This window comes from Balaenoptera borealis, assembly GCF_965194805.1.
Source record: "Balaenoptera borealis genome assembly, chromosome: 10".
Taxonomy (NCBI): Eukaryota; Metazoa; Chordata; class Mammalia; order Artiodactyla; family Balaenopteridae; genus Balaenoptera; species Balaenoptera borealis.
In genome coordinates, this window is record NC_138874.1 from 5067398 (window position 1) to 5088929 (window position 21532).

A 21532-nucleotide genomic window follows, 5' to 3' on the forward strand; every position below is an offset into this window, starting at 1 on the left:
AAAAAAAAAAAAAAGCCAATTCTTCACGTCTGTGACCAATTAACAGTGCCTGAAAATTATATAATCTTTAGCTACTTCTGGATCACATCTGTATCATGGATATCATGGCCTCACTATAGCTGTACTCGTCAGGTTATACCCAAAATACTGTACCCAGATATTGTTGCCACATGTAAAATCTTGCTCCTAAAAGTGAATAGAATGGTAAGGGATCTGAAAATTGAGTTATATGATAAATAAAATCTAAATATCTTTAGTCTGAAGAAAAGAAGACATACAGATTTTATAAAAAATATCTTCGAAAAAATTTTTATACCTCCAAATGGCAAATCAAAAAGATCACATGGATGAAAAGAAAGGGGGAAACTTTCTGAAAATCAGCACTGACTAAAAATGATCTGCCTTGTATATACATCTGAGACCTGTACTGTCTTTATACCTGTTGTAGAAGATACAGAAGGAACTTCCGTACTTCATGGGTGGCAGAACCAAATGACCTTTTACACTTCTTTCAACAAAATACTTTATGTTCTACAAATTGGCAATAATTTATGCATTCATGGGCAACCTCAACCTACTTTAGCCATTACGATCTGTTTCTCTCCATGAGGTGGTGGTGATGATTAATCTTGGTTTTAAAAATAATAAGGGTTCACTGCATAGTAAGTATACAGAAAGAATACAAATCAACCATAATCTCATCACTGAGACAGACACTTAACATTTTGGAATAATTTCTGCCCTAGTAATGTTTACATGATTTTTAAGGCCTACATAGTAATCTAATCATAAACTCAATGTGATTTCCCACATGATCCAATGCTTTGAGTTTGGGTTCAAGAGACATTTTAACCAGTAATGACTAAACTTTCACAGGGTATTGATTTAAATTAACTATTATTATTCACTTTAAAAAATCACAATAGCAATTAGGGTTTATTCACTGCCATCAAACACACAGTTTAAAGGAACCCCAATGACATCCCCTACCTCCGTAGATGCTGAAAGAGGAATAAAACAGCAAATGTGGTTTTCATAAAGCAGTTGTGTGAAATGACTGCCGAAAGAAAAGCCAAGTACCTGATATGATGACAGAACTCAACAGGTGACTGTACAACATGCTCGAGAATATGAGCTTGACACCCAGGCTCCTCGTATTCAAGTCAACACAAAGACAGAACTTAGAAAAGAAAAAGAGAGAATGAGCAAATCACTTAAGACAGTCTTTTTCTTAATCTTTTCTCACTAATCCTTATCTGCTCGACACAGAGCGCAAATCAGAAGATATAAAAACAGGACAGATTCTTACCCTTAACAACTTTCTGAAAGATGACCATATGAGAAAAGAATCTAAAAAAGAGCGGATATATGTATCTGTATAACTGATTCACTTTGCTGTACAGTAGAAACTAACACAACACTGTAAATCAACTCTACTCCAATAAAAATTAATTTTTGGGATTCCCTGGTGGCGCAGTGGTTGAGAATCTGCCTGCCAATGCAGGGGACATGGGTTCAAGCCCTGGTCTGGGAAGATCCCACATGCCGCGGAGTGACTAGGCCCATGAGCCACAACTACTGAGCCTGCGCATCTGGAGCCTGTGCCCCACAACAAGTGAAGCCACGACAGTGAGGGGCCCGCGCACCACAATGAAGAGTGGCCCCCACTTGCCACAACTAGAGAAAGCCCTCGCATAGAAACAAAGACCTAACACAGCAAAAAAATAATTAAATAAATAAATAAATAAGTCAGGAGCTCTTTAAAAAAAATTAATTTTTAAAAATAAATATAATTAATTAATTAAGAGATGACCAGAATAACCTGTTTGGGGGGTTGTCCATTTTTTCTAAGTCTTGTACGTGCCAGTTACCCCTATTTAGACAGCTGTAGGAGAAAACAGTGATCACAGACTCTCTCAATGAAACTTATGCTCAAGTCCATAACGCTGTCATCAGAAATAAGAACTCAGGGTCCCTGAATGTTGACTTTAAGGCCTAACTGTCCATTTGTGATGACATCCAGTGGTGACAACATTTAAGTCTGGAATCAAAATCAACACTCATTCTGCAGCCTCCTCAGCCCATCTTCAGAACTGTGACGTCAAATACTCTTCACTATATATACACGTCCTCTTGGAATGTCTGAATTGTGAACCACGTGAATATATTACCTATTGAAACACATACTGAGATTAAAACCTTAAATATCCTAATTTCACTTAAATCAAATTTGATTTTAAATGTTTAAGCATAAAGACTCAGTGCTAGAGAAAGTATATCATGGGCTATAATGAAGTGAATTCACTTTTAAATAATTAAATCAAAACTTATTTCTATGACCAGAGGACTATGACCTATTCAACCTATACAAAATAATGGTCAGTGGAGGAAGTAGAAGCAATTATACTTAGAGATTTCTGCCTCCCCCCCTCCAATAAAAAGATTCAAGTGGTCCCCATCTAAGACCAACTAATGCACTCATTTCGAGGTACAAAGGGAGACAGATATTCCTCCAAGCAATTTATCCCAGAAGACAACACTTGCTACCTTCCAGTCTCAAAATGACAAATCTATTTGCCTAACAAGATGAGCTTGAGGGTAATAAAAATATACCACATAAACCATCAAACAGTTTCTTATTTATATTAGTCTTAGTGATAAGCCCTTCTGAAAAACCATAGTTCAAAGGTCACTTTTCTAAACTGACACATTTTAAGGGTATAAAATATCTCTACTTTAAAATATGTGATGTGTACTTTGTGGTAAAACAACGTATATAACCCAATGTAATGGAAAACTTGGCTTTCATCAATTATGATGCCGAATGGATTTTCTCTTCTTCAGCCATTGGGATTCGAGATTCCTAAAGCATTTTGCTTTGATGAATCACATTTGTAATACAATCACTTTACTCATCCCCACCTAATACACTGTAACACATTTTCCCCTCCAAGATCTTGCCATAGTCATTTCACAAGAGAAAGAAAAAAAGTAGTCATTTCACAAGAGAAAGAAAAAAAGTAGTCATTTCACAAGAGAAAGAAAAAAAGAAGTGATTAAAGGAAACAGGACAGACAGTGAGTAAGCCATGAACAACTGGCCAAAGAACTGTAAAACTCCTGGCAGACCATTTCCATGTGTTTCAATTAAAGTTCCATGAGAAGTGGACAAAGAACTAGAGAGAACAGCAATAGTTGTATCCATTCCCTCCTTTTGTAAATATAGTTAGAGCCAAAGAATAAAAAGTACAATTACTGGAGAACTTGCAAATTTCAACATAGAAAAACATTTGGGATGTACCCAATACAAAGAGTCTAATTTGTAATCTCATCAGCCAATCAGAGAATATTAAAAAGCACTTTACATTTTTAATATAGATAGAAAAAAGGACTAAGGGTGTATAAATAGTAGTTCTCCTTCAAAGGTGGGATGACTAAGTGGATGTTTTTTTTCTTTCTTGCATGTTAATTATGTATTTGTTATAGACAACTTAAAAATGACTTGCTATAAGGAAAGAAAACGACTTAGTACAAATGATTAGGAAGTTAAAATCTATAGATCAAATTGAGTATCAAAACATGATAACACAACAATTCTACCAAATTTTTCTAATTATAGTAAATGTTCTACAAACTTTATTTCCTCCATTAAAAGGTATTAGTAGTTGAATTGTGTCCCCCAGAATTCATATGTTGAAATCCTAACCACCAGTACCTCAAATGCGACCTTACTTGGAAACGGGGTCACTGCAGTTGTAATTAGAGAGATGAAATCATTAGAGTGAGCCCTAATCCAATAGGACTGGTGTCCTTATAAAAAGAGGATGTTTCGACACAGCAAGACACACACAAGGAGAACACCATGTGAAGAAGGCAGAGATGGGGACGACGCTTCTACAAGCCAGGAACACCAAAGACGGCAAGCAAACCTCCAGGAGCCAGGAGAGGGGCGTGGACCAGATTGTCTCGCGCAGCCCTAGGAAGGAACCAACCCTGTCCACACCTTGATCCTGGACTTCTAGCCTCCAGAAAGGTGAGACAACCCATTTTTAGTGTGGAAGCCACTCAATTTGTGGTACAAATTTTTAGAGCAGCCCCAAAGGATAATACAAAACGTTTCAAAGCCTTAACACACAGAGATGTTACCCTCCGACCACATTCATTTTTCTTTAATCTGTCTTTTGGTAAATAGCGTTTGCAAAATCAGTATTTCCTCCAGATGCTCCTCCTCCCACCCCTATGACTGCAGTTACATAAGGCCACATAAAGGAATTTTCTCCAGGAGAATGTGAGAACAAGTGACACATGCCAGACCCAGACCTGACCTGCCGCCTTAAGACCACGGCACACTCCCTCCTTCTCACCAGCTCCCATCTGGCCATGGTGATGACCCAGTTTTAACCATACAGATGAGATCGTGCCTTAAGGAACAGCAGGGCTCTGTCTTAGAAGGAATCTGGGTCTCTCACTGACAGCATGGGACAATGCCACCCACCAAGCGGGAATACTCTCCTTAGAATGTTACATGAAAGTAAAATAAAGAACTGTTCTTTTTTTTTTCCTTTTTGTTATTGTTTCATTAAAAATTTTACAAAAGATGTACACACTTACTTAAAGATTGTACTATGTGGAAAGGACAAAATAAAAAGGTGTGCTCTCTGTTGATGGTTTTATGTATCTGAAATGTGTACCATTTCAGACCTATATTTTATCTTGTTTTTATATGTATTTTGCAAAACAGAAATCATACTATTTATATGTTTGCTTTTTGATTCAGCAATACATTGCAAGTATCTTTCTGTGTCAATGGGTAAAGATTTACTTAGTTTTTTTTAAACATTGCATATAATTTCATGATGTGAATACACCAAAATTTATTCAACCATTCCCCTATTTTCGCACTTTTAAGATGCTTCTAATTTTAAAGAACTGTTCTTTAAGGCAAGATATTGTTGGCATTATCTGCTGTAACAGGTTAGACTTTTACCCTAATAGAATATCAGTGTAAATAAAACATTTTAAACACATACAGTAAAACAGTATACAGAAAACCAGGGAGATCTCTGAAACAAACAATAACTGTGACTCCTGGCAAAAGTCTAAGTGTACAGTAAACTGAACAACTGCAAATTATAGCTCCAAATCTGAGACAATACATTTGGTGATCCCAGTAGTTGTTAAACTACAATTTCAACCCTTTGTAGAAATCTACCCATTCTTACTCTTAAAGATATTTAAAGTTTTCTTTTATTTTTTAATTTCAAAAATTACTAATGAAAATAGTAACTATAATCATATTGTTATGATTTTACATATATTTTGATGGTCCAAAAAAACCAAAGTAACATACACAAGTCTCATCCTCCTCTTCCAATCCTCTCCTTAGGGAGAGCCAGTATGAATCCAGGAGGTATCCTTCCAGACTTAGATATTTTTAAAGTCAGGATAGTCAAATTTTAAACTCAGCTCAAAGAGAGGTTCTAATTTTGGTTTGTGATACACACCCCAGAGTAAAAAACCAAAATATATTCTAACAATAAGCATATAGAAACTTCATATTTGCATTTCCCTGGGAGAAGAAAAGCATTTTTCAAACATGCTAATGACCAGCAATGTGGTTTATTTTTTGTTCCCAAATGTTTCCCAAAATGCCATTAATTTTAATGGAAGATGTGTGACTAGAAGAAAGTTCCTGGAGGAGAATTCAATACTTCTCCGCTCCTTCATTCTACCGGAGACAGACCATAATGTCTACTTCTGTCCGGTCAAAACACTGAAAATTACTTTTCCGAAATTTGGGATGCTTGCCTTTTAGTAAGCTGCAGGGTTTTTCCCAGGGTAAGTATCCAAATCTTATATTGACACTTGTCAATCAGGAAGATACTTTATTGAACAAAAGAAGAAAATGAGGATATTAAAAAGTACTCCATTTAGTTACTCAGAGACTTCATTAACCTGTGACCAAGAATGTAATCTATGATTCCAACGCACAGTTTGTGGGATGCACACATGTTCCTGGATTCAAACATGTGTTTCCATTTAAACTGCTGGAATGTATATATGGCTCTGCAAAGAGTGATAAATATTAGCAAATCTTCTAAGAATGAAGGTCCTTTATGACCACATACACTGTGTTTCGATTCAGGTTTTAAAATGTCTGAGTCACACAAAGCTCAACAGGCTGCTTTTTACATCGCTTTGCAAGTTAAAGAAGAACTCAAAAAAAGAAAAAAAAGAAAAAAAAAATCCTTCCACAGATTGCGTCTATTTGTACCACCACAGCCAACCCAAGGCAAATCTGCTATTTGTCTTCTCTTTTCTTCCCCTTGTGGCAAGCCTGCCCCAGCTAAAAGCAGAGTATTCTGAATTGCCCAAGTATTGAGTACAAGTTGGACATGAACCAACGTCAGACAATGCCAAGGAAGGCGGATTCAGACACAGTACATAAACTTCAACAGCATGAGCCTAAAAAGCAGGGGTGGAAAACTGTGGTCTGGCACATGCTATTTGGCCAGCACAGCACTTTTAAATTTTGAAAATTTAAATCCCTTTAAGAAAGGCCGCCCAAACAAAGAAGGTACCTCATCATATAGGATAGTACACCTCACCTTGCACTATGAACTCTCCGATGTCATATGCCGGCCAAATGTTTGAAGTATGAATGCTGCATGAATTCTTCCACATCTGAGCCTTTTTCCATTCTGTTTCTTCACCTAGAATGCCCTCCCCACCCACCCAAGCCTACCTCCACTTGGCTAATTCCTACTCTTCTAAAGACCTCAACAAGTCCTTTTTAATCTCCTCAAGTGCCAGTCAAGTGCTTAATCCTGTACGGCCCAGACTTTCCTGCTATTTATGCGGCTTTATCATCAAACACCAGACTAATTCCTTTAGGGCAGGGACTACGCCTTGCTCATTTTGGTCTTTCCAGTGTGTTGCACAACACAGCAGGTGGTAAACAAATATTTTCAGAATGAAGAAATGGCAATGCCAGTATCAGCTCTGAAAATATTCGCTTTCAATATCCTTGGAAGAGAATGCAGATGAATGATGAAGTTGACCAAAAAAAAAAAAAAAAAAAAAACACACCGATCACACAGAAGGCAAGAGAATGAGGAGGACTGTAAAAGCCACATCTGGTCACACAGGTGTTTTCCAAAAGTTTGATGACCCTCTACAGTGATATTTAACCTCATCCGTAGTTGCTGCTGTATTTCACTCTGGGACAAACTGTGTATTTCTTCCTACACACATGCCTTCTGGAAACCAACAACAAACACACAAATATAATAAATTCAACTGAACAAAAGAAAGAAGAACAGGAACTCGAGTCAATTTCTTTGAAAAGACAGACATCTTCCCTTACATAAAACACTTATTTTAAAATAGAGCTAACCAGAATTAATCAACTGCTCTCCCCACTATCTCAAATCATTTTCCATCAGTTCCACTCCTATTTCCCTCTATGACTGGCCAGGCTGGCTTCACTGAAGGTCAGAACTTCCGGAGGGCAGCCGGGGGACAGAATGGACATGGTTACCAGTCGTGAGCAAGCAGGTCTAATGGTGCACCTTTTGCCAATTTTATTACCTCGCCCATGGTCATGCTTACCAGAAATGAAGAAGCTGTGAGGGACTCCTTCTCTCCAGCCCCCTAGGCCAGGTATGTGTTTGGGGAAGGAGGAAACAGGCGTAAAGAAGATCATCTGGGCCGCAGATCTGGCAGTCCTCACTGCCTCCTTGCCTCCAAGGGAAAACTTCATTAAATTTGCCCAGAAGGAGCCCCCTTTGAATGGTTACATCCCAAACAGCCTACCACCCTTTCCTTGCCCCAAGCGTCTCCAGCTATCTTATCAAAACCTACTCTCCTTCCTATGGAAGGGGCGCTTTCAGGGGCTTCCAGTGTAGCTGCTGAGACAGGTACATTTCTCCTTAATTATCGCCAAGGCACGAGTAAAAAGTGACTTACCTTCTGAAAAAAGTCTTCCCCACTTTTGCCTTTTCCTTCAGCAGCAGCTGTAAATAAAAATGTATACATTTAAAATAGTTTCGTTTTTCAATCTATGTATTTAAAAAACTCTCGAGTATCAGGTATGAGAATACAAAGGTCAACAAGATACCAGCCTTGCTCCCCCAAAGCTCAGTGCCTGTCGATAGGCCTCATCTGTAACGCAAAATGGATACAGAATAAAATACTAATCCAATCAATCAGACATCTTTAGATAACTTCACACTCCTTTTTCTGTCTGAAAGCCTCACAAGTCTCTATCTTCACACATAGATGAAAGTAATCTTGTCTTCTCATAGTCAAGGAACTACATACATGAACAAATGCAACTACCAGTAGAATCAGCTGTAGTGCTGTGAGCACCTCTTGTCTGTAATCAGTCCCAGGCGTGAGGTTGCCTTTTCAAGTGATGGCTCATCTGACAAGGCCTACTCAGAGCAATTTCAGTTTTATGCTTTGCAATGACTGTATAATCTACTTGGATTTCAGCTGGCATCACACACTACACTTTAACTCACTCCTTTATTCACATTTACAACGAGAGAGACAAAACAACAAGAGAGTTAAAAAGCCACGGTGAAGGTCCCAGACAACAAAATTTCACCTGAGATTAATTTCAAGGTCATTGCATTTGAACAATCATTTTCATATCTGAATGGTAGCCTATAAATAAAGGACAAGCCCAGTTCTTTACGCGCAAAAGTTTTACGGTTCTGTGAACATTTTCTTTTTAATCTGTGGAGAGAGAGGAACAAAGAGCTAATGGCATCTTGCTTGCAATAGCATCAAATTGCACCTTTCAGAAGGCAAACACCAGGTCTCAGATTCTGGCACAGTATGGACGAGTTCCCTCCCTGCCCAGGACAGAGAAACGAGCAGGAACAAGAACTTCTGGAAACTGAAATCCGGAACACTGTGGTACCCCAAACACCTAGTGGGTAATACCGTCAAGGGGCCTACCTGTAGGCGCACGAGTGTGAGTGTGTGCGTGTGGGGGGGGCGGGTAACAAGGGCACTTGCTAAAATTATTAAAGACCCAATAAGTGTGGCAGATCATTCCGTTAAGTAGAGAATTCAAAATTCAAAGAAATCCTCTCTGCCCTCAAAAAGTAGTAAGTATTAACGTCTAAATTCTTTTGTCACCAACTTTAATTTCACAGTTAAATGTAAGATATCTTCTATAATTTTGTAAAAATGTGTATTTTACTGACATGTTTTCATTTACAAAACAGAGCAGAGGGCTTCCCTGGTGGCGCAGTGGTTCAGAGTCTGCCTGCCGACGCAGGGGACGTGGGTTTGAGCCCTGGTCTGGGAGGATCCCACATGCCGCGGAGCAGCTAAGCCCGTGCGCCACAACTACTGAGCCTGCGCGTCTGGAGCCTGTGCTCCGCAACAAGAGAGGCCGCGATAGTGAGAGGCCCGCGCACCACGATGAAGGGTGGCCCCCACCTGCCGCAACTAGAGAAAGCCCTCGCGCAGAAACGAAGACCCAACACAGCCATAAGTAAATAAATAAATAAAAATTTTAAAAAATAAAAAATAAAAAAACAGAGCAGAGTACATGTTTCTGTGATTTCCAAAGAGAGTTTGGGGAAATGTATGAAAACAAGAGCTAGAAAGAAATAATAAATTAAAAACTGTATTCTAATATGTGGCAGCTAAACAGCCCCTCAAAGATGTCATGTTCTAATCCCTGGAACCTGTGAATATATTACCTTACATATGCAGAAGGCATTTTGCAGGTGTGATTAAATTAAGGGTCTTGAGGTGGGAAGTGTATCCTGAATTATTCAGGTGGACCCACTGTAATCACAAGGGGCCCTTTTAAGAGGGGAGCATGAAGGTCAGAGTCCAAGAAGGCAATGTGACAACAGAAGAAGAGGGAGAAAGAAGGACATGTGACGGCAAAAGGAGAGGGTCAGAGCAGAGAAAGATACAGAGATGCTACACTGCTGGCTTTGAAGGTGGAAAAAGGGGTCACAAGCCAAGAAATACAGGCGCCCTCCAAAAGCTGGCCAAGGCAAGGAAATGGATTCTCCCGTAGAGTCTTCGGGGGAAGTGCAGCCCTGCCAACACCTTGGTATAGCCCAATGAAACACATTTCTGATTTCTCACCTCCAGAACAGTAAGATAATAAATTTATGTTGTTGTAAGCCACTATACTTGTGATTTGTTACAGCAGCAAAAGGAAACTAACACACAATTCCAATACCATTTTTTTTTTTAAGTGGGATGAATATCAGGAGTCCCACTTTTTTTTTTTATTATTAATTAATTTATTTATGGCTGTGTTGGGTCTTCGCTTCCGTGCGAGGGCTCCCTCCAGCCGCGGCAAGCGGAGGCCACTCCTCATCGCGGTGCGCGGGCCTCTCATTGTCACGGCCTCTCTTGTTGCAGAGCACAGGCTCCAGACGCGCAGGCTCAGTAATCGTGGCTCACGGGCCCAGCCGCTCCGCGGCATGTGGGATCCTCCCAGACCAGGGCTCGAACCCGTGTCCCCTGCATTAGCAGGCAGACTCTCAACCACTGCGCCACCAGGGAAGCCCACCAATACCATTTTAACTTTACTTTCTGCACAAATACCACATCATCAACAGCATGAACTAAGCACAGAAACCGATGTGAGCCTTTGAGTCACACACTTCCACAAATAGATTCTTTGTAGTTAACTCTACAAATTATGAGTTTCACTCCAACTAGGAAATATACCAAAAGTAAACCTTTTGAAAGAACATAAAAAGCAATTTTGAACAACAACAAAATAAGCAAAGCTCACTCTTTCTAAATAAACTGGCAAACTTGGTTGGTCCTAGCCAGAGGGGCCAGGAAGATAAAAGGTTGGCACCCTAACCTAATGACACAAATGCCTTGGGGGCACTTCAACTCAGCTACCTCTTGGGCTGGCTTTATCTCTAAAGCCAAAAATAGCTTAAAGGCACCCCTGCTCGATGACACAATTGCTTGGCAATGAAAACTGCATACTAGGGCACAAAGATTGGAAAAAAAATTCTAGTGACATCGAGGGAACTCTTCTTTTAAAAGAAATTTTAGAATCAAACATATTTTCAAAGGCCTATCAAGCAAGGCAGATAAACACCCCTTTCACCAACAGGGAACCTCTTCACAAATTAAAATTCATCAGTTTAAATTTCATGATACAATTAACGTTTTATTACAGAAACTTCCTTTAGACACTTATTTTTCTCATGACAAACGCATTATGTCACAACCCTGAAATGCCCCTTCATGCCAAGTCCAGCTAAACAGACTTCATAGAATGGCCTTTCAATCCCTGGATGAACAAAAGGGGGGGAACTTCCTTAGTTAGACCCAAATTATAATTATGTTCCCAGAAAAACATCTAAAACTTAACCAGAAACCTGTACCTTTAGCAACCTTATGATTTGAGGGGGAACAGGAGGGAGGGAGCCAGAGATGGCACACTCGTTGACACCAAAAATCTCTGGCTTTTTCATTCCAAATGTTTACACACAAGAAACTCCAAATCTGAGCCTGATTTTCCCCTAAATCCTGAGACATGTCCATTTCCCAAGCCCACAAGGACCTGGTAAAAGCCTCTGGTTGGACTCTTGGGTAGTCACTGTCTCCAGTGCAAACCATGGTGAGTCTGCCATCAGTCCTTGCTGGGAGCATGCTTACCTCATTCCCAGGTTGCTGGGTCTCCTGCACAGCTTTTACTGACTCCACCCAAACAAAGCTGTCAAGGCCACAGAAGCCAATAAAGGGAGAGCAACATTTCACCAAAAGTATTCTCTCCCCGCCCCAAGAGGGATCCTCCTGAGCTCAAATTTGAGAGTTCCATTCTCAAACTTAACTCTAAATTCCTCAGTATTAAAATATCAACTCCTCTTGAAGAAGTGAGAGACTGGGAGGGAGGAGGTTTGCGGAGTATTTCTTTCTCAGTATAAACTTAGGCATATAAGATGTTCATTCTGCAGACCCAGAAAAGAAAGAGAAGTTCACTTTCATTCCACAAATATTTAAGTCCCATGCTGGTGACTCAAAATAGGCAATACAGACCTTCATTCAACTTACAACCTTGGCCCATATATTCAAAGCCACCCAACGAGTGAGATCAAGACAGAATTAAAATTCGGTTCTAGAAACAACTTTCCCTAAGATCTTTCCACAGTCACAACTCTATCCAAATTAAACGTATTAGAAATTTAATTTAGCTATTCTTATTCTGGACAACGCACTAAAGAGCTAGTCATTTTACTCTTAACCCAACACACTAGAGCTGGGTAGCTACTGTTAGGACTAAAGAAGAAAGGGTGCTTCCAGGGAGACCATTTGAGAGTTGGATTGCAAGAAAAAATAGGAGGTATGGTAATTTCTTGACCCAATGATTTTCTTTTTATTATGTTTAGAGGGGGAAACATCACCTGTGGAATGAGCCAACCCATACTTGATGTCATGGCGTGCCCTGACCTTTGAAGTCTGATTGTATTCTGTGGTAGAACAGTTCTATCGAGCCTTCACACATTCTTATACACTGATACACCCTCATCTTTTTTACTCACAGTAACATAAACACACACATAACGATTTAGTAGGCTTTTACTAACTGTCTTTACAATATGACTTCTGCCTGATGTTCCAAAAGTTAATCGTTTGATTCTAAAAACCCTGGATTATTCCTGCCAATGAAAGCAACTGTCTTTATTTTCATGACACAGAACTCCAGGAATAAATTACTTCAATACTACTGAAACATGGCTTCATGTGCAGGTAAAGCATTTCATATTTTAAGCTGAACAATTCATTTTTTATGGTTATTATAATTTCTCCAATGCTTTGCCCTATTTTATTTCATATTTTTGCTTCATAAGAAATACGGGATGGCAAAACCCACGGCCAAAAAAAACAGCAAAAGTTGAAACAGGTGTAAACTATTACAGTCCCCCAAACTACAGGGAAAGTCTAGTTAATTACTGAATTAAAGATGGGGGAAAAAAGCTCGATTTTCAGTTCTTCACAGGGCAAATGGAAACTTATTTAAATTCATTCTGAAATGCTTTTCCATAACATCTGATGCTTTCTTTACACAGCCAAATCTAAAAACACAAGAACTATGTATTTCATATTTAAAATATAGTATAGAATATCTTTAAACATTCCTTTGAAAAGCAATGGGTTTTTTTCACCCTTGTGGAATATGAGCAAGAAAAAAACCAAATTCAAATTACAAAAACTAATTGAGAAATAATTCTTCAAATCTGTGAAGAGGCCATCTTGAACTGCAGTGTCGGGTGCAGCCATTTCGCAAGAGGAACTCTGGTCTGAAGCACTGGAGGTGAGGCCTCTGCACGTGGCACCCTATGAGCAAGTGAAACTAGAGGAAGCACTGAGGAAAGAAAAAAGCTGCCCCCTGCCTCCCCAGGAGACCCTCCAAGACCAGCAGGTGCACAGGTGACTTGCGGCCAACATTTTGGACAGCACAGATCTGGAGAGCAGGAGAGGAACAGGAAGACCACCCAGGATTCAATCAGATGAAATGATTTTGAAGGAGACCTAATAAAAAGAGAACAGGAGAGGGCAGACAGCAGAAGCAAGAAGAACTACAATCCTGCAGCCTGTGGAACAAAAACCACATTCACAAAAAGATAGACAAGATGAAAAGGCAGAGGGCTATGTACCAGATGAAGGAACAAGATAAAACCCCAGAAAAACAACTAAATGAAGTGGAGACAGGAAACCTTCCAGAAAAAGAATTCAGAATAATGATAGTGAAGATGATCCAGGACCTCAGAAAAAGAATGGAGGCAAAGATCAAGAAGATGCAAGAAATGTTTAACAAAGACCTGGAAGAATTAAAGAACAAACAAACAGAGATGAACAATACAACAACTGAAATGAAAAATACACCAGAAGGAATCAATAGCAGAATAACTGAGGCAGAAGAATGGATAAGTGACTTGGAAGACAGAATGGTGGAATTCACTGCTGTGGAACAGACTAAAGAAAAAAGAATGAAAAGAAATGAAAACAGCCTAAGAGACCTCTGGGACAACATTAAACGCAACAACATTCGCACTATAGGGGTCCCAGAAAGAGATGAGAGAGAGAAAGGAACAGAGAAAATATTTGAAAAGATTATCGTCGAAAAATTCCCTAACATGGGAAAGGAAATAGCCACCCAAGTCCAGGAAGCGCAGAGAGTCCCATACAGGATAAACCCAAGGAGAAACACGCCGAGACACATAGTAATCAAATTGGCAAAAATTAAAGACAAAGAAAAATTATTGAAAGCAGCAAGGGAAAAATGACAAATAACATACAAGGGAACTCCCATAAGGTTAACAGCTGACTTCTCAGCAGAAACTCTATAAGCCAGAAGGGAGTGGCATGATATACTTAAAGTGATGAAAGGGAAGAACCTACAACCAACATTACTCTACCCAGCAAGGATCTCATTCAGATTCGATGGAGAAATCAAAAGCTTTACAGACAAGCAAAAGCTAAGAGAATTCAGCACCACCAAACCAGCTCGACAACAAATGCTAAAGGAACTTCTCTAAGTGGGAAACACAAGAGAAGAAAAGGACCTACAAAAACAGACCTAAAACAATTAAGAAAATGGTCATAGGAACATACATATTGATAATTACCTTAAATGTGAATGGATTAAATGCTCCAACCAAAAGACACAGGCTTGCTGGATACAAAAACAAGACCCATATATATGCTGTCTACAAGAGACCCACTTCAGACCTAGGGACACATACAGGCTGAAAGTGAGGGGATGGAAAAAGATATTCCATGTAAATGGAAATCAAAAGAAAGCTGGAGTAGCTATACTCATATCCGATAAAATACACTTTAAAATAAAGAATGTTACAAGAGACAAGGAAGGACACAACATAATGATCAACGGATCAATCCAAGAAGAAGATATAACAATTATAAATATATATGCACCCAACATAGGAGCACCTCAATACATAAGGCAACTGCTAACAGCTATAAAAGAGGAAATTGACAATAACACTATAATAGTGGGGGACTTTAACACCTCATTACACCAATGGACAGATCATCCAAAATGAAAATAAATAAGGAAACACAAGCTTTAAATGACACAACAGACCAGATGGATTTAACTGATATTTATAGGACATTCCATCCAAAAACAGCAGATTACACTTTTTTCTCAAGTGCGCATGGAACATTCTCCAGGATAGATCACATCTTGGGTCACAAATCAAGCCTCAGTAAATTTAAGAAATTTGAAATCATATCAAGCATCTTTTCTAACCACAACGCTATGAGATTAGAAATGAATTATAGAGGAAAAAACGTGAAAAGCACAAACACATGGAGGTTAAACAATACCTTACTAAATAACCAAGAGATCACTGAAGAAATCAAAGAGGAAGTCAAAAAATACCTAGAGACAAATGACAATGAAAACACGATGATCCAAAACCTATGGGATGCAGCAAAAGCAGTTCTAAGAGGGAAGTTTATAGCTATACAAGCCTACCTCAAGAAACAAGAAAAATCTCAAGTAAACAATCTAACCTTACACCTAAAGGAACTAGAGAAAGAAGAACAAACAAAACCCAAAGTTAGCAGAAGGAAAGAAATCATAAAAATCAGAGCAGAAATAAATGAAATAGAAACAAAGAAAACAACAGCAAAGATCAATAAAACTAAAAGCTGGTTCTTTGAGAAGATAAACAAAATTGATAAACCATTAGCCAGACTCATCAAGAAAAAGAGGGACAGGACTCAAATCAATAAAATTAGAAATGAAAAATGCGACGTTACAACAGACACCGCAGAAATGCAAAGCATCCTAAGAGACTACTACAAGCAACTCTATGCCAATAAAATGGACAACCTGGAAGAAATGGACAAATTCTTAGAAAGGTATAACCTTCCAAGACTGAACCAGGAAGAAATAGAAAATATGAACAGACCCATCACAAGTAATGAAATTGAAACTGTGATTAAAAATCTTCCAACAAACAAAAGTCCAGGACCAGATGGCTTCACAGGTGAATTCTATCAAACATTTAGAGAAAAGCTAACACCCATCCTTCTCAAACTCTTCCAAAAAATTGCAGAGGAAGGAACACTCCCAAACTCATTCTATGAGGCCACCATCACCCTGATACCAAAACCAGACAAAGTTACTACAAAAAAAGAAAATTACAGACCAGTATCACTGATGAATATAGATGCAAAAATCCTCAACAAAATACTAGCAAACAGAATCCAACAACACATTAAAAGGATCATACACCACGATCAAGTGGGATTTATCCCAGGGATGCAAGGATTCTTCAATATACGCAAATCAATCAATGTGATACACCATATTAATAAAGTGAAGAAGAAAAACCGTATGATCATCTCCATAGATGCAGAAAAAGCTTTTGACAAAATTCAACACCCATTTATGATAAAAACTCTCCAGAAAGTGGGCATAGAGGGAACCTACCTCAACATAATAAAGGCCATATACAACAAACCCACAGCAAACATCATTCTCAATGGTGAAAAACTGAAAGCATTTCCTCTAAGATCAGGAATGAGACAAGGATGTCCACTCGCACCACTATTATTCAACATAGTCTGGGAAGTCCCACCCACGGCAATCAGAGAAGAAAAAGAAATAAAAGGAATACAAATTGGAAAAGAAGAAGTAAAACCGTCACTGTTTGCAGATGACATGATACTATACATAGAGAATCCTAAAAATGGCACCAGAAAACTACTAGAGCTAATCAATGAATTTGGTAAAGTTGCAGGATACAAAATTAATGCACAGAAATCTCTTGCATTCCTATACACTAATGATGAAAAATCTGAAAGAGAAATTAAGGAAACACTCCCATTTACCACTGCAACAAAAAGAATAAAATACCGAGGAATAAACCTACCTAGGGAGACAAAAGACCTGTATGCAGAAAACTATAAGACACTGATGAAAAAAATTAAAGATGATACCAACAGATGGAGAGATATACCATGTTCTTGGATTGGAAGAATCAACATTGTGAAAATGACTATACTACCCAAAGCAATCTACAGATTCAATGCAATCCCTATCAAATTACCAATGGCATTTTTTACGGAACTAGAAAAAATCATCTTAAAATTTGTATGGAGACACAAAAGACCCCTAATAGCCAAAGCAGTCCTGAGGGGAAAAAACGGAGCTGGAGGAATCAGACTCCCTGACTTCAGACTATACTACAAAGCTACAGTAATCAAGACAATATGGTACTGGCACAAAAACAGAAACATAGATCAATGGAACAAGATAGAAAGCCCAGAGATAAACCCACGCACCTATGGTCAACTAATCTATGACAAAGGAGGCAAAGATATACAATGGAGAAAAGACAGTCTCTTCAATAAGTGGTGCTGGGAAAACTGGACAGCTACATGTAAAAGAATGAAATTAGAACACTCCCTAACACCATACACTAAAATAAACTCAAAATGGATTCGAGACCTAAATATAAGACCGGACACTATAAAACTCTTAGAGGAAAACATAAGAAGAACACTCTTTGACATAAATCACAGCAAGATCTTTTTTGATCCACCTCCTAGAGTAATGGAAATAAAAACAAAAATAAACAAATGGGACCTAATGAAACTCCAAAGCTTTTGCACAGCAAAGGAAACCATAAACAAGATGAAAAGACAACCCTCAGAATGGGAGAAAATATTTGCAAACGAATCAACGGACAAAGGATTAATCTCCAAAATATATAAACAGCTCATGCAGCTCAATATTAAAGAAACAAACAACCCAATCCAAAAATGGACAGAAGACCTAAATAGACATTTCTCCAAAGAAGACATACAGATGGCCAAGAAGCACATGAAAAGCTGCTCAACATCACTAATTATTAGAGAAATGCAAATCAAAACTACAATGAGGTATCACCTCACACCAGTTAGAATGGGCATCATCAGAAAATCTACAAACAACAAATGCTGGAGAGGGTGTGGAGAAAAGGGAACCCTCTCACACTGTTGGTTGGAATGTAAATTGATACAGCCAGTATGGAGAACAGTATGGAGGTTCCTTAAAAAACTAAAAATAGAATTACCATATGATCCAGCAATCCCTCTACTGGGCATATACCCAGAGAAAAGCATAATTCAAAAAGACACATGCACCCCAATGTTCACTGCAGCACTATTTACAATAGCCAGGTCATGGAAGCAACCTAAATGCCCATCGACAGACGAATGGATAAAGAAAATGTGGTACGTATATACAGTGGAATATTACGCAGCCATAAAAAGGAATGAAATTGAGTCATTTGTTGAGACGTGGATGGATTTAGAGACTGTCATACAGAGTGAAGTAAGTCAGAAAGAGAAAAACAAATATCGCATATTAACGCATATATGTGGAACCTAGAAAAATGGTACAGATGAGCCAGTTTGCAGGGCAGAAGTTGAGACACAGATGTAGAGAACAAACGTATGGACACCAAGGGGGGAAAACCGCAGTGGGGTGGGGATGGTGGTGTGCTGAACTGGGCGACTGGGATTGACATGTATACACTGATATGTATAAAATTGATGACTAATAAGAACCTGCAGTATAAAAAAACAAACAAACAAACAAAAACAACTAATACTAAACTTTCTTTGGGTTATTTGTATGGAAATATGTTAATACAAATGTTTCAGACATTACATGAAATTTCTAAAAACCTTATATGTTCTGATATAATGTTATGTCATAATTCTAGTTATTACTTTAAAATGTATATCTCAGAAATAACTAAAAAAAAATAAAAATAAAAATAAAAATCTAAAAAAAAAAAAATCTGTGAAGATTCAGGGCGTTCCTCCCTTTTTTTTTTTTTTTCACACAACCCAACTGTAGCACATTTGCAACTAAGAAGGTTGCTGCACCTTAAGTTCACCTGAAAGATAAATGTAACCATTTAGCTAGTCTGATTCTCCTGCAAAAATATTTTACTAACAACTTTTTAAAACATTCACTTATTGTATCGATGTAATCCATATGCTAAAAGAGCTTTACCATATATTTTATTTGTATATTACTGTTTTCAGAAAACTTCCCTACAAGTCTACTGAAGGAAGAATCAGCAAAAGATGTAGAACATGCAGTTTCTATATACTCCCAGAGAACTTTTTATGTTCAGCAATCATATCTAACACTCTAGACTGGCATGCAAAGCTCTGAGAATTGATTGAAGAAATAGTGGACATTAAGTCAATTTATAAAGTTTCTTCAATTCTCAGTTAAAAACATTTAAATACTGTAGCCAACTGAAGAACATCTCCAGTTTAAACTCCAATAGTAAATAGTGTCATTTGAAGGTTGTTTATCACAGTAAGTGGGAAGATGTTCAGACCTCACCATTCCTAAAACTCCCTACCTGCTTCCCAGAGTCAACTGAGAACAAAATCAAATTCACTCACCCTGAAAAATAAAAAATCATGTACGCCTACAGAGAAAAATCAAGAAACAGACAAAAATTAAATTTATCTTTACAGTGGCTGGATATTTAAGGATGGTTTTCCTCATCTTCTTTTTTCCTTAAATACTGTTTTATTTTTGCAGTTAAAAAAATTCCCATGTTCAAAAATGCAATAAATTGTGTATATTTGAGGGGGCTATAAAACAAGACGTACAAAATGATCAATTCTGTATTGAAGTATCATGTGTGCATATACATATAATGTATATGTTCGGGGAAAAAAAGACTTAAAGGATAAACAAAATATGAACAAGTGTTATTTGAGTGGTTGAATTATTGGGTCATTTATGGCTTCCTCCTTTGCATTTTTCATTTATTTATTTGTTTGTTTGTTTTGTTTTTGGCTGCTTTGGGTCTTCGTTGCTGCACGTGGGCTTTCTCTAGTTGCAGCAAGCGGGGGCTACTCTTCATTGCAGTGTGCGGGCTTCTCACTGCTGTGGCTTCTCGTTACAGAGCACAGGCTCTAGGTGCGTGGGCTTCAGTAGTCGGGGCATGCAGGCTCAGTAGTTGTGACTCGCGAGCTCTAGAGCGCAGGCTCAGTAGTTGTGGTGCACGGGTTTCAGTAGTTGTGGCACATGTGCTCAGTAGTTGTGGCTTGTGGGCTCTAGAGTGCAGGCTCAGTAGTTGTGGCGCACGGGCTTAGCTGCTCCGCGGCATGTGGGATCTTCCCAGACCAGGGCTCGAACCTGTGTCCCCTGCATTGGCAGGCGGATGCTCAACCACTGCGCCACCAGGGAAGCCCTGCATTTTTCAGAATGTCTTTAAATAGTTTGAATAAATAGCTTTTAATAGCCTCCAATTAGGAAAAAAATCAGTTAAAATCATTTGAAATACTTCTGCCTATTTGAGAGTGAACCAAGTTTTTACCATTACTGGTTTGTCACAGCCTCATTTTCAGCCCACAGTGTAAGGCAATCTGGCAAAAGTCTAAAGGTCAAATGTAGACATAAGCTACCAAAGGAGACAAATCACTAATGTAATAGCAGAGACAGGTAACAGTCCATAAAGTCATGCTCAGCGTTGAACATCATATGCCTTAATCAACCTAGCACTAACTAGATTGAAATTCTGATTATGTGCAACTAACACTGAGTAAAGAAGTTTTAACAACTTAACACCTACAGTAAGAAATTTCACAGCGGATAGAGTTATGGATGTGGAAAGCAAACTTATGGTTACCAGGGGGTAGAGGGGCGGGGAGGGATAAATTGGGAGATTGGGATTGGCGTGTACACACTACTATATATAGAATGGATGGCTGATGGGGACCTACTACTGCATAGCACAGGGAACTCTACTCGGTGCCTTGTGATGGCCTATATGGGGTGGGGGGAGTCTGGAAAAGGATGGATACTGTATATATGTATATGTATATGTATATGTATATGTATATGTATATGTATATGTATATGTATATGTATATGTATATGTATGGCTGATTCACTGTGCTGTACACCTGAGACTAACATAACATTGTAAATCAACTCTACTCCGATAAAAATTAAATTTAAAAAGTGGATGGAATGCCAAGAAAGAAAGAAAGAAAGAAAGAAACAGAGACAGAGAAGGAGAGAAAGAAAGAGAAGACTTCATAGCTGAAAACACTAAACAATCCAATATTTGGAAAACCTCTGTGAGTCACAGAGGTGAGTCAAATTTAATAGCTAGCCAAAAGACAGAAAGAGATGCCCTCTAAAATGCATGAATCAAAAGGAGAAAATTTTTACTATATAGTTCTCATTATACATAAATTATACATTAAAAGAAGGCCGTTTTTACCGAAAGGTCACATCAAATAAAACATGAAATAAAAAGGATAACACCTATTATATTTCCATGTTATATTTAGATTTACCACATTCTAAAAGGGCTCAATGGCTAAGAGTTTGAAAGAAAAGAGATGGATTATCTATGATAATTTGAGCTAAGAGCATGGGCCACTTACACCAAAAATCCAAGACATCCACTGAGGCTTTTTTTTTTTTTTTTTTTTCAATTTCCCATCAAATTTTCAAC

The 21532-nt window shown here is 38.4% G+C and overlaps 1 protein-coding gene and 1 long non-coding RNA gene across 5 annotated transcripts in view; one reads left to right on the top strand and one right to left on the bottom strand.

Moving 5' to 3' along the window:
* Nucleotides 1-21532, bottom strand: part of BICC1 (BicC family RNA binding protein 1) — a 301669-nt gene that overhangs the window by 192363 nt on the left and 87774 nt on the right. For 3 of the 4 annotated variants that reach the window (XM_082407420.1, XM_082407419.1, XM_082407421.1), the window contains exon 2: nucleotides 7968-8014. In XM_082407420.1, coding sequence (XP_082263546.1) covers nucleotides 7968-8014 — 47 coding nt within the window. Of the gene's footprint in view, nucleotides 1-6607; nucleotides 6723-7967; nucleotides 8015-21532 lie in introns of those variants that run through there. The other variant, XM_082407422.1, reaches the window with a different exon arrangement.
* Nucleotides 1769-9554, top strand: LOC309635823. The gene is made up of 2 exons (XR_014249045.1): nucleotides 1769-4032; nucleotides 9239-9554. It is a non-coding gene; the product is annotated as an uncharacterized lncRNA (long non-coding RNA).